At 33.3% G+C, this 16,394-nt stretch overlaps 3 protein-coding genes across 3 annotated transcripts; 1 reads left to right on the forward strand and 2 right to left on the reverse strand.

Moving 5' to 3' along the window:
* The first annotated feature begins 4,997 nt into the window (after window positions 1-4,997).
* Window positions 4,998-6,952, forward strand: LOC112733010 (uncharacterized). The gene is made up of 6 exons (XM_025781854.1): window positions 4,998-5,015; window positions 5,090-5,122; window positions 5,206-5,236; window positions 5,517-5,710; window positions 5,855-6,197; window positions 6,276-6,952. Exons 1-6 carry the CDS (start codon window positions 4,998-5,000, stop codon window positions 6,950-6,952), a joined length of 1,296 nt encoding a protein of 431 aa, XP_025637639.1.
* A 332-nt stretch (window positions 6,953-7,284) lies between these two features.
* On the reverse strand, window positions 7,285-12,900 carry LOC112733011 (serine/threonine-protein phosphatase 7 long form homolog). The gene is made up of 3 exons (XM_025781855.1): window positions 12,832-12,900; window positions 7,444-8,168; window positions 7,285-7,390 (listed from the first exon to the last, which is right to left on the reverse strand). Exons 1-3 carry the CDS (start codon window positions 12,898-12,900, stop codon window positions 7,285-7,287), a joined length of 900 nt encoding a protein of 299 aa, XP_025637640.1.
* A 1,467-nt stretch (window positions 12,901-14,367) lies between these two features.
* LOC112737698 (ethylene-responsive transcription factor 9) lies at window positions 14,368-16,058 on the reverse strand. Its single transcript, XM_025787725.2, has one exon. It carries the CDS (start codon window positions 15,491-15,493, stop codon window positions 14,738-14,740), a length of 756 nt encoding a protein of 251 aa, XP_025643510.1. The 5' UTR covers window positions 15,494-16,058; the 3' UTR covers window positions 14,368-14,737.
* Window positions 16,059-16,394: the final 336 nt, after the last annotated feature.

Below are 16,394 nucleotides of genomic sequence, written 5' to 3' on the forward strand. Positions count from 1 at the left end.
TGGATTCTTCTCTTTCATTCTTAATAAATATTTCCCGAATTCCTTTGCATCTTCTTGTTCGGAAACATTCCGCACTTCCCTCGTAATGTAATTCTTCACGTCCTTTTCGATAAAATTTAACTCGCGATGACCCCCGACAGCCGCAACAAATGATTGGTATGTTTTGCTTGGTCTGATACCGGCCTCCTCGTTATTCTCTATTGTACAACGAATGGACATGCTTAGTTCCCTGTGCTGTTTGAGCATCTCTGCTTTGTTTGGACAGCAGAGGTGTGAATGATCAAGCACAACCTTTGAAATAATCCAAGCACCGACATCCTTCAATGTGTGTATATAAATTCTTGCAGGACAGTTTAAACCGGCTGTAGGATTGGTCTTCTCGGTCGGAGATATTTTAGATTTCCATTTTCCCTCTCTGCTACATGTAATCAGTTGATTCTTAATCTCATTTCCCTTCCTATTTGTGCACCGAACTCTTGTAGAGAAACCTGCAGCCTTGGTGTAGTTCCTGTAAAATTTTCCAGCATCTTCAAGGGTGGTAAAGGTCATTCCAACCTTCGGAACAAGCTCGTCATCAACAACCGATAGAGGCTGCACAATACACCGTGTCAGAAACTGTGAATACACCCATAGATATGATTCAAATACACCCAATCATGCCTAATATGATACAGCCGAACCGCAACAACTCAACTACACAATGACCTTTAAAGCCATAAACTGTGAATACACAGGCTGCAGAATACACCATGTCAAAAACTAAAAACACACCCAATCATGTCTGATATAATACACCTGAACAACAACAACTCAATTAAAATAACAAAACCAGTAGTGTAGATACACCCACACTTCTAGCAAAAATACACCCAAAAAAAGACCTGATCTACACCCGAGCATCTGCTATAAATTTCAGGTAATTAATCACAACTAATACATTGAATCGACAGATTCATGTTAACGTGTTAGTTTCACAGTCAATGTTCAGCAATTTTTCAACCACACAATGCTATACAAATTACCGAAAGAAAATTGATTATGTAAATCAAACCTCAGGAACTTCGTTAGATTCAAATTCATAATCCACTTCGCCTGGATTCAACTGAGAATCTGAGGTGGAATGATCCATTATCTTCAAAACGAGTTCAAACTTTGATTTCAGAAAACAACAAATCAAAATAGAAAACGAAGCTCGAGTTGGAGAGAGAAAAAAAAGTAACGTAAACGAAGAACATACCAGTGAGAAAGGGAGAGGAAAAGAACGATGGAGAAGAACGAGGGAAGACGCGCGAGAAGAAGAACAACCAAATCTCAAAATAACGAAAACGAAGAAGGAAACAAATATTTTATATTTGGTAGTTAGATATACGCGGGATCTTATATAGCGCGTGTAATCAACGTATGTGGAGCAACGCGTATTTTCGTTTTATTGTTTAATGAGCTTGTAAAGCATACAAGCCCTAATGGCTTGTATGCAGAGCTTTTCCGAAATAAATAATATTGCTAATAATTGTAATATTAATAATAATCAATGATGATAATACTCAATAATAATTAGGAGGACAAAAGTGAAAGGGCTTAGAATGGGAAAGAAACTTTAATAAAATTGAATGTTCAAAAGTTTCTCCCAGAAGCGAATAAAATTGCCACCAAAGGACACCAAAACCATCCTCAGCAATTCAAAACAATGAATTTTATGATTCCCATAGTGTATTCAAATCTCTCTCCCTTCCTTTCTCCTACCAAACTCCCAAACAATAAAATGTCTAATAATCATCAACTCCAATCTTCATCTTTCTTTTCTACTCCATTAATGACCATTATCTTTCATCATTTACAAACTTTTAGACATACTCTAAACATATAAACCAAATCAAAACATATTAACACACATTCATGTGGACACATTAAAATAATGTAGAAGAGAAGTGATAAAATAACAAACAACCTTAAAACTTGACGTGGCTCTCAAAATAATCAACAAAGTAGAGAATACACAATCTCATATTAAAGTTCTAATTGGAACCCAATACAATATCCGAGTGCATGAGGCTACTATTTGGTGTAGTCTAAAAAGGGCAGATGGACAAAATCTTACCCCTTCAAACTTAAAGCTTGTTTCCAAATCTGAACCAATAACCTATCACAATACAACAATCTTATTGTGTGTCAAGGCTCACCCTCAATTAGAACTCAATAGATCCTAAAATTTCATCTGATGTGCCCTTGAAAGATTATACACAGTCCTACCAGAGCAAGCAAAAAAATATTTGCAGGATTTTAACCTATGACCTCCAATCCATAACTCATGTAGTAACAATTGTACTTTTGTACTATGGCTAAACCTCAATAAAATAAATAAAAATTTCACATAAATATAAACAACAGATAGAAGGAGTCGAACCATAATACTACAACATGAACAATTGAAAGGAGAAACTTATATCCCTCTCTGTACATAAGAAAGAAAATTAAAGACCATAATCCTTATAAATCATTAGTTCTACTTATTCTTCACTTCTATGATCTGACTATTTAAATAAGAAAACTCCCTTCAAACAAGGTTTTGCAATTCACTTTCACCTACAGCCAAATCTATATCTCAAAATTAATCAACCTTTGGCACACTAATACACATTCGATTGAAGAATAATCTTATTCAAATACACAAAAATCACCTTATTGATTTAACACTTCATTAAGCATTTTGGTTGGCAGAATATTAAAATACACAATTTGAAAGAATACTCAATATGGTTTACTAAAAATTAAATAAATGTTAAAAAAATTCCAACCATTAACAGAAATTATCAACAATATCAGTGACTATAATACTAAAAGTTCATTGAGCATGAATTCAAAGTTTTTGCAATGCAAAACCCCATAAACCTTAAAATTGAAGACGGAAAAGGAATAAACCCGAGAAAGAAACATACCATATGGGGGCACTTGTCTTGGTCAACGACGCGAGTGTTCTCAAGCTTGATGTTGAGCTACTGGTCAACGGAGAGAAGAGTACCCTCATGGCCAAATCATTCTTGAGCTCGGGTGCTCCACCGTTACTTCTCTTCCCACCAAAAAGTCAGTTTAAAACTTTGCAGTTGGACCCTAGACCATGCACGACGTCGTTTAGCAAAGTGCCAAATTAGCGCTAAACTGCACACATCAACAGCGTTAACACGGCTAGGGCTGGAAGTGAGTCGAGCTGAACCGAGATAGACCAAACTCAAACTCGGCTCATGAAAATTAAACTTGACTCACGACTCGTCTCATTAATAATCAAGTCTATATTGTAAACTCAAGCCCGGCTCAACGAAAGTTCACGAGTTCACGAGCTGACTCAAATAATAGAAACATAATCTATAATTTTATATCAATAAATTATAATTTATATATATTAAAAAATATTTAAAAAGATAACTTTTATATATTGTATATCTATCAATTATAAATCTTTTATTTATGTCTTACGTCAAAATTATATATAAAAAATGACTATAAAATTTTAAATAATTAAGAACATTAATATGTATGTGAAATTATATATTATTATTATTATTATTATTATTATTATTATTATTATTATATATTAAATTATTAATACGAATATCCTATATGCATTTAATCCATATTTTTAATATTATATATATAATTGAAGTAGCACAAGAGCTAATAAGTTGGGCTTATCCAAGTTTAAACTTAGCTCATTTAATTTATGAGCTTAATTTCAGGTTCAAACTCGACTCACCGGCTCACGAGTTCAACTTATCAAGTTATTAACAAATCGAGCTCAAGTTGGCTCATGAGCTAACTTGACTCACTTCCAACCCTAAACACGGCTAGTGACATTTGGATCAACGGAGATTGAATTTCTGAAAGTGGGCAATACATTTGGTTATTTTAAAAAGTAGAGGACTTAATTAATACGAGTTGAAGAATTTAAAGACCATTTGAGACATTATCTTAGGCTCATTTTTTTGGTTATGGAACAAATATTGGTATTGTTCAATGAAATGGACATATAGACAAATTTTTCCCTGCTATGGTGTCAGGTTTAAAACGTAAGCTACGTTTTACTTTTGGCTCATTTTTTTTTTGTTCAAGAAACAAAACAAACGCAGCCTGCGTTTTGTTTTTGCATGGTTTTCAAAATTTTTTTTATTTTGTTTCAGCCCAAACGCAGCCTGTGTTTTTTGATGGGTATGATATTTTTTTTTTTCGGAATAACAAAACGCATCTTGCGTTTTGTGTGCATATCAGCTTTTTTTTTGGAAAATGCAAAACACAGGCTGCGTTTTTTGTAGTGTCTGATTATTTTTTTGGAAAACAAAAAACGCAGGTTGCGTTTTGTGAAAAAAAAATATTTTAATAAAGAGACCTACCTATAAATACGAAGCAAGACTCGCCCAAATGGCCTCACTTCACTTCTAATCATCATATTCTTCTTTCTTGTACATATGTTGTAGTCCTTAGTTTTTTGGCAATTAGGTGTGTCAAAAAGGTCGGATTAGGTGAGGTTGAAGTTATAGAAAATATTGCAAATTTGCGAGTATATTATAACGGTGAGGTTATACCAAACACACATGAAGGAGTGACTTTTGTTTGTGGATGTCCGTTGTCATTTGCTTTTTCATATACATAAGTTTTGTCGAGTTGCAAAATAGACTTTGTAATAACATTCAAAGCCATATTTTGAAAAGGGTGAGCAACCTTTTATACAGAAGTCCTGTGCAAGTATTTGGTGGGATAATACAATTTCAAATACTGCCCATCACTAATGATGCCAGTATGCAGCAGATGTTGTGTATTTATCAACAAACCCGATTTCACGTGCCGATGATAGAGTTGTACGTTGAGTTTGAACAGCAGTCAGGGTTGGGCGCGGTCGGCGAGGAGCGAGGTCAATGTTGATGAGCTCGGGGATGTAGATTGAAAAGAAGATAATAATGATAGTGAAAAGGAGTTCGAAGCTAACTATGAAGTCGATGACGAAAACGATGACGGAGACTTGGCAGGCAATTCGGCGGTGCAAAATTTAGCAAATGCGATTGTAAGTCAGCACCCGTTTGGTGTTCCGTCTTTTATGCAGACTCTAGATCTCGAAGCCATGCATGCTCCGAAGGTATGTTATGATTATTAACTCAAGTTTTCTATAGTGTTTATTTTATTTTCCTTGTCTGACTGATGGTGGTGCGCATGTCGTAGGTGAAGGCAACGCTGCGGCAGAAGATGGCGAGTTTAGTGTCGGAATAGAATTTGGTTCGAGAGAGTCGGTGATATCTGCAATAAAAAACTACACTATCTCTAGAGGAGTTGATTACACTGTGTATGAGTCTAAGCCGCAGACATTCTATGCGAAATGCAAGGGGTATGGTGCAGGGTGCGATTGGCTTATCCGAGCTAGCTTGATTCGAAAGAAAGCTTGTTGGGAGATCAGGAGATACAATGGCAAGCACACGTGCACTGTGGCACGATTTCACAAGATCATGCCAAGTTGGACTCGGACACAATTGCAGATGCCATTAGGCCGTTGGTCGAAGCAGACCCCTCGATAAAGGTGAAGTCTATTATTGCAGAAGTTCAATCCAGGTTCAACTATACTGTGAGTTACCACAAGGTTTGGTTGGCAAAGCAGAAAGCTATCGCAAAGGTCTTCAGTGATTGGGAAGTTTCTTACCAGACTCTGCCAGTATGGTTGAAAGCAATGACGGTGAAAATGGTCTCGTGTTCAAATTAAAACACTCCCCGTTTACCGTGAGAGTGAGGAGGTTCAAGGTGTAAGAGTTCTGCACCGCGTTTTTTGAGCTTCTATCCGTGTATTGTAGCATTCAGATATTGCAAGCCACTGGTGCAGGTTGATGGCACGCACCTGTACGGAAAATATAAATGTGCACTTCTGGTAGCGGTTGCACAAGATGGGAATCAAAACATTGTGCCTATTGCATTTGTGATAGTCAAGGGTGAGACGGCAGACGCATGGGAGTTTTTTCTAACCAATTTGCGGAGATATATTATTACCATTGATGGTGTGGGTATTATTTCTGACCGCCATACCTCCATCGACGCTGCAATAGCTCGCAGTAACGGTGCATGGTCACCACCAAGGGCGTGGCACATGTACTGCATCCGGCACATCGGGTCCAACTTCTTAAGGAGGTTCAAGGCTCCATATTTGCATAAACTCGTGGGGAACACAGGTATTTCAACTCGCTGTTCTGGTTCTATTCATTGTAAATTTGTGGCATCTGCTTATGATTAAATGGTTTGTTCAACAGGCTATTCTAGGACGGAACAAGAGTACAACAAAAACTACCAAAGGCTTAAAGAGCGGGGTGAGGCATATAATCAATGGTGCAATGACATCGGTGTTGAAAGATGGGTGTTGGCATTCGATGGTGGTCATCGTTGGGGACATATGACGACAAACTTGGTAGAGTGCATAAATTCTGTCCTGAAGGGTGCACGCAACCTTCCTGTGACTGCCATTGTCCAGTCAACTTTCTATCGGCTGAATGAATTGTTCACTCGGAAGAATACCGAGTTTCATGAGCGTCTCCGCAACGGATTCACATATTCAGAATTTGCAACGAAGAGAGTTGAAGAAAGCTTTCGACGTGCAGGAAACATTGTGATCAACCGGTTTGACAGGCGCAACGAGATGTTTGAGGTTTGCGAAATGCAAGATGGTACCATTTACACTGTTAACCTTGCGCAACGACACTGCGACTGTGGCCATTTTCAGGTCGAGCGACTCCCATGTCGCCACGTGCTTGCATGTTGCACCAACCAGCGTCTTGATTGGCAAGTATACGTGCACGACGTGTACAAGATGTCTGAAATTTGCAAGGTGTACAGAGATGAGTTTGTTCCGATGGGTGACCCATCTACGTGGGATAGATATGAAGGAGCGAAGGTGATCGCCAACTGGACATTGAGGCGCACGACAAAATGAAGATCGAAGTCAACCCGCTACTTGAATGAGATGGATTCGCGGGATATGCGTGGTCCTCGCCGGTGCACTATATGTGGACGCGAGGGACATAGCCGCAGCCGATGTCCTCAGCGCGCAGGTCCAAGCTCCGCTGGAGGTCATTAGTGGTTAAGCTTTTGAATGTAACTTTGTTATGACGTACTTCACAATTATATGTTATTTTTTATGTAACCTCGTTATGTAACTTTTTAATAAATAAACATTTCGTTACAAAAGTGCAACATGATAGACTGCACATTAGTTACCAAGAGGCCGATTAGAAAAATTATTCTTCTGAATAAAAACATTGGACATTAATGATTACAACTTTCATCTTCGACTCCCATGTCGTCGAGTCCTCGCCTAAAATGCGCAGTATGCCTCCGTATATATCTTGTATGTCGACGCCAATGACTCCACCTAACAAAAAACAGAATAATAATAATAATAATAATAATAATAAGAAACAATACCGTCGCGCAAGTGAAAAACCAACATCGCCGAACTGATCGCGGGGTATAGGTGCCAGGAGCGGCATACGCTCCCACGCCCAAACAAAAAGTAGTATTAGTGGGCCATCCATCTCTTTACAATTGTATCGTGATGCACGACACAACGATCTGTATAGGTGAGCCAGACTGGCTGCTCCCCAACTGTATGATGAAATCCAGTCGAAATTCCAAAGTAGCGGTAGAAACTTCGAGTTCAATGAAGTGGTCGATTTATCCAGAAACACAAATGTTCCGAGCACGCAGAAAATGTGCGCCCGGACGTACCGCTCAACAGACTCCTGAGTGTCACACGGCTCGGTGTCTCTGCACCGCCAGACCCATGCAAGATTAACCTTCCCCAACACGTGATCTTGCGGACCGGGCTCCCGACCAAAACACGCAATGCAGTTCTCCACTAAAAACTGGTGACTACTGTCTGATCTACCCGTAACGGCCTCCCCATTAACCAGGAGACCAAGAATATAGCTCACCTCTTCCAGCGTCACTGTCACTTCACCGACCGGAAGATGAAATGTGTGAGTCTCCGGCCTCCAACGTTCTACCAAGACACTCAGTAGTGTAGAATGACCTCTCATTTCACCTACTCGCGAAACGTGTTGAAACCCAGTTAATGTCAGTACCGCTGCAGCTACCTCGTTAAAGATATCTAACGGATTAAGTTTCCTAGGCAACAAATTCTTGATAGCCTGCAAAAAAAAAAATTATTTAAATTCTATATAATTTCAGTTAAATTTATTATAATTATTTAAATTCTATGTAATAATTTATTATAATTATTTACAAAATAATAATAATTTATTATTATTGTCCTAAACACTACTATTATACTAACCCTGATAACTTTTTTTTTCCGAAACCCTAAACAGTATTTTATTATTAAATAATATTATTTATAATTACAAAATATTAGTTAACTATTAAAATTAATAAATATTTTTACTAAACAGGGTTAAAAACATACCATTTACTAAACTGTATTATTATCATTATCCTGAATGAAAAATAGTAATAAATCACTAAAAATTAATAATAATTTATTCTCACCATCATAACCAGTATTATAAACAAATAATAATATACTAATTATAATAATAATTACTCAAATATAACAATAATAACAATAATAATAACCATTTATTATATTATCATTATCCTAAAAAGTATTCTATTAATAAACAGTATTATTTATTATTAGAAAATATTAATGAATTATTAAAAAATAATAATTTTTTTAATTAAACATTGTTAAAAAAAACTGTTTACTAAACAGTATTATTATTATTATCATGAAAAATAATAATAAATCACTAAAAAATAATAATAAATTATTACAAAGTATTATTATTAAAAAATATTAATAAATTATTCTCATTATCATACCCACTATTATAATAATAATAATAATAATAATAATAATAATAATAATAATAATAATATTAAACTGTAATGAGAAATAAATAATAATATAATAATTGTAATAATAATATTAATAACGACTAATTACAACACAAATAAATAAATTCAAATAAATATATATATTTATCGTTAAATATTAAAAAAAATTTCTTACCTATTGAGAATGATCCAAATACTCAATAATATATTCTTCCGGTTTAGTAAAATCACGTACTATTTTTTCTTCCTGCACCGTATACTTTTTCTTATCCCACACTTTGCTTCTTCACTCTTAACCCTCTTTACTCTTGCTTTCTCACTCTCCTTTCACTCTTCCTTAGCTTCAGTAACTTTGTTTTTCTTTAGCCTCCTCTAGCTATCTGCGTTTTGGCTTTTAAGGACCCAAATGACTACCCTCCATGACACGTGTCGGTGTGTCGCGCATGCAGCTAAAAATGCTGCAAAATGCAACTTCTATTTTGTTCTGGAAGGCTGATAAACGTAACATATGTTTTGCTTATCCTAATGCTGGTCAACACTGCTCCTGTCAGCATGCAGGGGACACCAGGGCACGTTTCGTAACCTGATTCCCTTCCCAACCTAATCGCAACCTGCGTTTTGCAGCAGCCGTAGATTTTCGATTTCATCGCCTGTAAAATGTCATTGAGCAACGCAGGTCCACATTTGTGGACAACTCACCATGCATTCATATTCAAGTTTATCACCATTATTTTATCCATAACTAAATTAATTTCTGCATTATCTTACTATAAAATTATCATAATCTACGACTTTTCAAGCAGAATTTGAGAAAATCTTTTGAGGAGGCCAAAGGTTTTTTTAATCAAAATTTATAACAATAACTAAATTAAATTAAAATTTGATTAAGAATATTTGTTAATTCTTTAATCTAATCAATGAGTGATATTTTAAATCAATCTTTAAAAAAAATTATTTACCAAAGCAGTTTTCAAATTTTTATTTTGATAGACAAATTAATTTTTATATTAAATTATTTGCCAATATAAAAGGATTGATATAAAAAATTTTAAAATTTTTAGAAAATATTATATCTTTATTAAATAATAATACATATTAATTTGACAAATTTTTTACCAAAATTTAATCTAAGAATTGATATGTTCTAATAAATAAAAAGTTACAGATTGATTTGGTGATTAAAATTTGTTAAGGATCAAATTGTTCAACTAAAATTTTTTTAAAGATTGATTTGAGATATTATTACTCTTTAATAAAAGGTTTTTATTCTTTAAAATTTTTTATAAACATAAAATTTATTAATCAAATCATCAAGTTATCTATATATTATAAGATAAAATTTAAAAAATAATTTAAATATTTTTTTAGAATAGGATTTGAACCCATAAATTCATAAAAAAAAATTAATTTTAATATGTTAACCAAATTAACTATAAAATCTTTTTTGCTACCATATATGTAAAACTAAAAATTTTTAAAAACTTTGGGATAGGAGGCATGGCTACCTATTGTCAATATTAAGCTCTGTTCCTGAATCTGTACATATTAAAATACAAATTATATTATCTACCTCAAAACACTTTTTTTGAGCATTCGAAACAAAATAGATTAAATTTATTGGGCCAATCTATTTATTAGCTTAACCCATGAATTTTTGCTTCAGATTCTTTTAAATTTCGGACTAAACAACTCCATTAATTCAAAAACAAAAATAACGGGTTAAACAAGTATTCATAAGTTAAATAGGTGGCTTGTTTAATTTTTTTCTTTGCATTTAAAAAAAATAGCATTATCTTTAGTATTTCTCTTGAATTTAATAATTTATCTGATAATTTAACTGACCCACTAAAAAAATATTATGTTTGATTAAAAATTGTTGCCCCAAAAGTGATAATAGTTAGTCATTTTTTAACTTAAAATTAAATTTTTAAATACAAAAAAACCAAAAAAAAAAATACATAATTTTTTAAAGTTGATTTAGTATATGTTTGTTTATTTAAAATATTATATATATGCTGAAAATTATTTATTATATTTATGTATATTAATTTATATATTTTTAATATATATTTGATACAAATAAATAAATTTGTGATTATTTTTTTATTTATATAATATAGTTGTTTATTAATAAATAGCGGTAGTAAAAAAATTGATGGTTGTGAGTGGCGTAGCTGGGAGCGGCCCAGATAGCCGCCGACACAGAGAGAGGAGGGAGTCACGTGTCCGCAAAAGACGCAACCTTAGCTTTTGCTTATTTATTTGGGTCCCTCGCTAATCACTATGCAGTCCGCAGTCTGCAGTGGACCCCACCACGTTAACTACTTGCTAGTTGCTACACATATCACCGATGCCGCCTAACATCTTTCTTCCTTCCCCTTTCTCTCTTCAAGTCTCCACACCACTGCGCCGTACGTATTACGTCCGTCCTTATTTTTCCTTTGTATGTTTTTTCTTTTTAAAACCATTTTAGTACCCGTCAAAATATAAAAATAAAAACGGCCTACAGCCTACAACGAGTAAAAACTATAACAATAAAATCACAATTAAATTTTTAAAGATTTTGATTTTGGATTAATTGGTTTCTAAAAAAAATATTAATTTAATCTTTTAAGATAACAAACAGTAGATATTTAATACTTTTTTATTAATTTATCAACTAAAACTTAACAGTAATACTTATATGTACGGTTAATTATTCTGACATGTCTATCTATAAAAAATAGTCATGTAGATAACAATTTTTGAAACGAAACTTCATTTATTTTTATAAAATTTGTGATAAATAAAAAGTAGTTGATAATAAAGAGTATATGAAAATTCAAAAAATAATAAATACTTCACTGTCCAAAATTACATCGTTTTTTTACTTATGTGATAATAACAAGACATACACCATTGTAAATAACATTTCGTTTTTCACTTTTTATTGACAAAGACATACTTGTTTACCATTTGTTATCTTAAACTTTTTTTTAAGAACTAATTAGTCCAAAAGTCTAAATTTTCAAAAATATAATTATCACTTTATTCAAATTATAAAAGAAATCAGGACATATTTTTATTTTTAATGAATAAATAATTATTTTAAAACAAAAAAAAATTAATTTTAATAAAATAAACTTTTAAATATCAGTTTTATTCAATAAAATAAATGAATTATTCTAGATATTTAAACCATTTTATCTAACAGAAATTATATTTAGGAATTTATTTGTTTAAAAACAAAGTGTTCATACTTTAGCTTAAGATACATAAATTCGGACGACAGTACTTTAACACCAGAATAAATTGAACGCTGCCTCTAGAAAAAAAATCTGTATCTCACATTGTGACTCTCACATTCAGACTCAAATAACTGTTTTAGGTAGTCTCAGAAATCATAACACAAAAATTAAAATTTGTTGAATTTAATTTTAATATATTATTATTATAAAATAATTTTATTTGTGCATTTAACATATAATCTCATATTAATAAAAATAATTTTTTATATTAATTATATAAATAATTATAAAAAACGAATATAATTAGACCACTGCATAAAATATTTTATATTATTAGTGTCTTAAAATTAAATTTTTTATTTTATTAAAGTCAATTTTGTAAATGTCAAAACTAATATTTACTCATTTTTAAAATTTGAGACAAACAAATGGGAAACACGTTAATTTAAATTAAATAATAATGATATGATATTATGTATGTTGAAAAGAAGTTGAATTATCTAAAATATATGTTTAATTAAAATAAAATACAATATTAAATTTATAATAAAATACCAAAAATAGAAATTTCAATACTTGCTTATTTGACACGTATAATCACCATGAAAAAGAGTTAATCCTGAAAAAAAAAGAGAAGAAACATGCGTGTCCAAAATAGAGTGGGAGGAAACAAAGGCGAATGGAAAGCGATATCTTCTCCACAGATTCCGCCGACGCACCCACCCACCTGGCCCCACCCTAAGCGGCAACCGCTGACGCCACCACTTTCAACATCACCATTCACCAACATCAACATTGCTTCCTTCCCTCTACCACACTCATTTATTTCATCTTATTTCTTACTCCTAAACCCTCTTAACTTTGTTTAGTTAGAAAGAAAGAAATAAAAAAAAAATTAAAAATAAATCATTTTTCTTAAATATATTTAGATAAAAAAAACGAAAAAAAAAATATTATAAAATATATAAAAAAGAATAAGAACAATATTAAAATAATATATAATAAATTTTTTACTATTTTTTCATATAATATTAAAAAAAATTTAATAAGTTTCATCAATTTTTTTATATTATTTTTTTTCTTTTTTTTTTCTTTTCATTCATTTTCCACCCAAACAAATAAGGCCTAAATAACTCTGACGTTAAAATTAAAAACTTACGTTGTGAATTAAGTGCGCTATTTCCATTCAACTACCAGGCTGTGCTTTTACGAAAAAATAAATAAAAAGATTTTGATAACATATATTTTAAAAATATCTCAAAAACTATTTTATTAAAAGTTATTAATTTTTTTTAACATTTTAATATATTAAATATAAAATTCAAAAATGATATTATTATATTATTGAATATTTCATACAAGATAAGTAGATAACTAAATCCAGAATAAAAATAGATTTGTAATTAAAAACATGAAATGTGGTATTATTAATTTGGACGGCAAAAGAGGTACACGTGCCTTCCACCGTATACATAGACACGAGACACGTAACCGTCAACACGGAGCGCTTTCTGTGGGGCCCTAATACGATACTCCAAAATCTGGTGATTTGTTCGCCACGATTTGCCGTCGGTGCACCAACACCAATACGCTACAAATGCTTAATCCATTTATTAATTAATTATTAATTGTCACTAATAACTTGATTAAGGATTAACTATTCACTATTGTTCACCGCATAATCATAATTATTATCCACCGGTTGGAAGAGTCAAGCGCACTACTATTTTGCTAGCTAATCCCCAACTGTACCAGTGTCAGCAGCCCCGGCACCACGCACACTTTTTTTTTTTTTTTCATTTTTTTCCCCTCACGCGCAAAGGTAAGAATTTGATTTTCAAACTGAGATCGTATCGTTTTCAGTCAGGCTTGCTTGATACACAATCATTTTTTTTCGTAGTTAAGCCTTAAACACACTCTTGTCTCGTACAACTTCACACTGATTTATTTTAATTAGTATGAATAGGTTGTTGGCTTGTTGCTAAGTTTTAATTGTTTACATAACTATTGGTGGTTCTTTTACTTGTTATTAATTTGTTATCAGCTTATCAATTGTCATAGTTTATAAAATTCAGCGGCCTAAACAAGTATATTATCCTACAGAACTTCCATCCTGAAAAATTAATTATATTAGAGTTGAAATTAATTGCACCAGTGCAAAAAATAAAAAATAAAAACGAAAACAAAAACAAGCAATAGGACTTTTTCAAGAAGAAACTGAAAAATTGTCAATAAATAATATGAAAAATATCAAATCATCTAATAACGAAAATACATCTTTATGTAATTAATTAACTAAAACAACACATCATGATACAGTGGAAGAAAATTAACTTTAGCCAGAATTACATATCAGATCAGAGGTTACAGAAAATTATGAGATCAAGGGGCTTTCGGATCAAGTTCCTTTAACTGAAATGAACCTACTTAAAAATAAAAAGGTAAACTAATTTATTTACATCAAAAGATATAAGATGTGTAAACATCTTAATCTCCCTCAAAAACAATGGAAGACTAATCTTCGGAACTAAAAACTAAAAGGGGAAAAAAACACCTTGTGCATTTTCTTTTTCTTTCTGGGTACGGTATAAAAAATTAGAAAAAGTAGAAAAAAAAAAAAAGGAAAAAAGGAGTTAAGCATCCATTGGCGGAGCTAGGTTGAGATCGAGATTGAGCTCTCTCTTGGGCTGGCAATCAACGACGGAGGAAGAATCCGAGTCACTCTGTGCCGAACTTCCAAACCCGGTCCTAATCTCGTATGGACCCGGTTCGAACCGTACGGGAAAGCTTTGTCCAAAGAACTCAGCCCGACCGACGGTTGGATCTAAAAAGAAAACCGGCCGTACGGGAGCCACCACACCATCAACAACCGTACCGCCGGCAACGCCAAACGGCATGAGCTGATGATGCGGCGGCGGAAGTGGCTGCTGCAACGGAAGGAACGGAAACCGCTCAATCACCGAGACGTCGCGGCGGCGCGTGACCTCACGCTCCGGTGTTGATGACTCAACAGTGCTGCTCTGGCTAGGACTCTCGCCGGCGCTATTATTCTTGTTGATGTTGAGGTTGGCGTTTTCGTTGGGAGAGGGCGAAGAAGCGAGTGGGAAGTTGGTCTTGGCTTTGGAGCCGCGGAACTGTCTTGCGGCAGCGTCGTAAGCCATGGCAGCTTCTTCGGCGGTGTCAAATGTTCCGAGCCAGACGCGGCTCTTCTTCCCCGGATCCCTGATCTCGGCGGCGTAACGGCCCCATGGCCTCTTACGGACGCCCCTGTAATGAAGCTCTTTATTGTTAGTATTGTTGCCATCGTTGGTAATGACGGTGCCGTTGATCTTGTTTTTTGTGGCGGGCTTCTTCTTTTCTTTCAAAGCCATGGAAGGTGGGGTTTTCATAGTGTTAGTTACGTGCTGTGTATGCTTATGTTTTTGCCTTTGGTGGTGTGGCTACAACGGTGTGGGAGGGATGGGGTATATATAATTACGGTGCCAGCTTATTTTTTTAAATGGTGGGAATTTTGTGATTTGTTATATTAGGGAGTCAAAGCGGGGTGATGTGGTGTATTAAATGGGTAGAGAAATGTTTTAAAGTATTTTCTTTTCTTTTTTTTTTAATTTTTGTTGTTGATAGTGTAGTGTTGTGGAGGAGAGACGCCGCCCAAAGGAAAGGAAGGAGAAAGAGGGTTGGATAAAAGGGAAGTTACGTGGCACGCGGGAATTTCGAGACAAGCGGCGAGGGAGTGGGCCTTGGTTCCGTGCGTGCCGGCTTATTTTAAACTTAAGGGCCCGCATTTTCGGCTCCAAAATTCTACGTCCATGCATCTCTCTTCTCCCCCTCTCTTTACAACGCGTGGCATTCCACGCACTCTGCCACCACCAACAAGTTCTATTTTTTTTTTTCAATGTAATTTGGTAAAACTAGACAAAAGATTCGATCTGAAATTATTTATGATGTATGAATATTGGCACTAATATAAAATACGATATAAAATATATAGATATAAAAATTTAAAATTTATGTAAGAGATAAAAATACGGTATATATCTAAATTAAAAAATATTTTTTAGATAAATTATAATAATATTTTTAATATTTTATTAATAATAAATATAAATTAATTTTTAAATTATTTTTAATATATTTTTTAATTATATAAAATATTTAAAATATTTTTTTTTGAAAATTAATAATATATATTATTTTTAAATTTATTTTAAGAATACATATTAAAAATAAAATTTGATATATTGACACGTAATGGAAAAATTTGATATCTTGGTAGGGACAGAAAAAATC

Source organism: Arachis hypogaea, chromosome 13 (genome assembly GCF_003086295.3).
Source record: "Arachis hypogaea cultivar Tifrunner chromosome 13, arahy.Tifrunner.gnm2.J5K5, whole genome shotgun sequence".
NCBI lineage: Eukaryota > Viridiplantae > Streptophyta > Magnoliopsida > Fabales > Fabaceae > Arachis > Arachis hypogaea.

Excerpts from the sequence above, each read along its gene's own strand:
- LOC112737698 (XM_025787725.2), bottom strand. The coding sequence starts at position 15,493 with ATGAAAACCCCACCTTCCATGGCTTTGAAAGAAAAGAAGAAGCCCGCC.
- LOC112733011 (XM_025781855.1), bottom strand. The coding sequence starts at position 12,900 with ATGTTGATGTTGGTGAATGGTGATGTTGAAAGTGGTGGCGTCAGCGGT. Across the intron at positions 8,169-12,831 it reads GCCGCTTAGGGTGGGGCCAG|GCTATCAAGAATTTGTTGCC; the intron begins GTGGGTGGGTGC and ends TTTTTTTTGCAG. Across the intron at positions 7,391-7,443 it reads GGTTTTTCACTTGCGCGACG|GTGGAGTCATTGGCGTCGAC; the intron begins GTATTGTTTCTT and ends GTTTTTTGTTAG.
- LOC112733010 (XM_025781854.1), top strand. Across the intron at positions 5,711-5,854 it reads TATGGTTGAAAGCAATGACG|GTTGATGGCACGCACCTGTA; the intron begins GTGAAAATGGTC and ends CCACTGGTGCAG. Across the intron at positions 6,198-6,275 it reads TAAACTCGTGGGGAACACAG|GCTATTCTAGGACGGAACAA; the intron begins GTATTTCAACTC and ends TTTGTTCAACAG.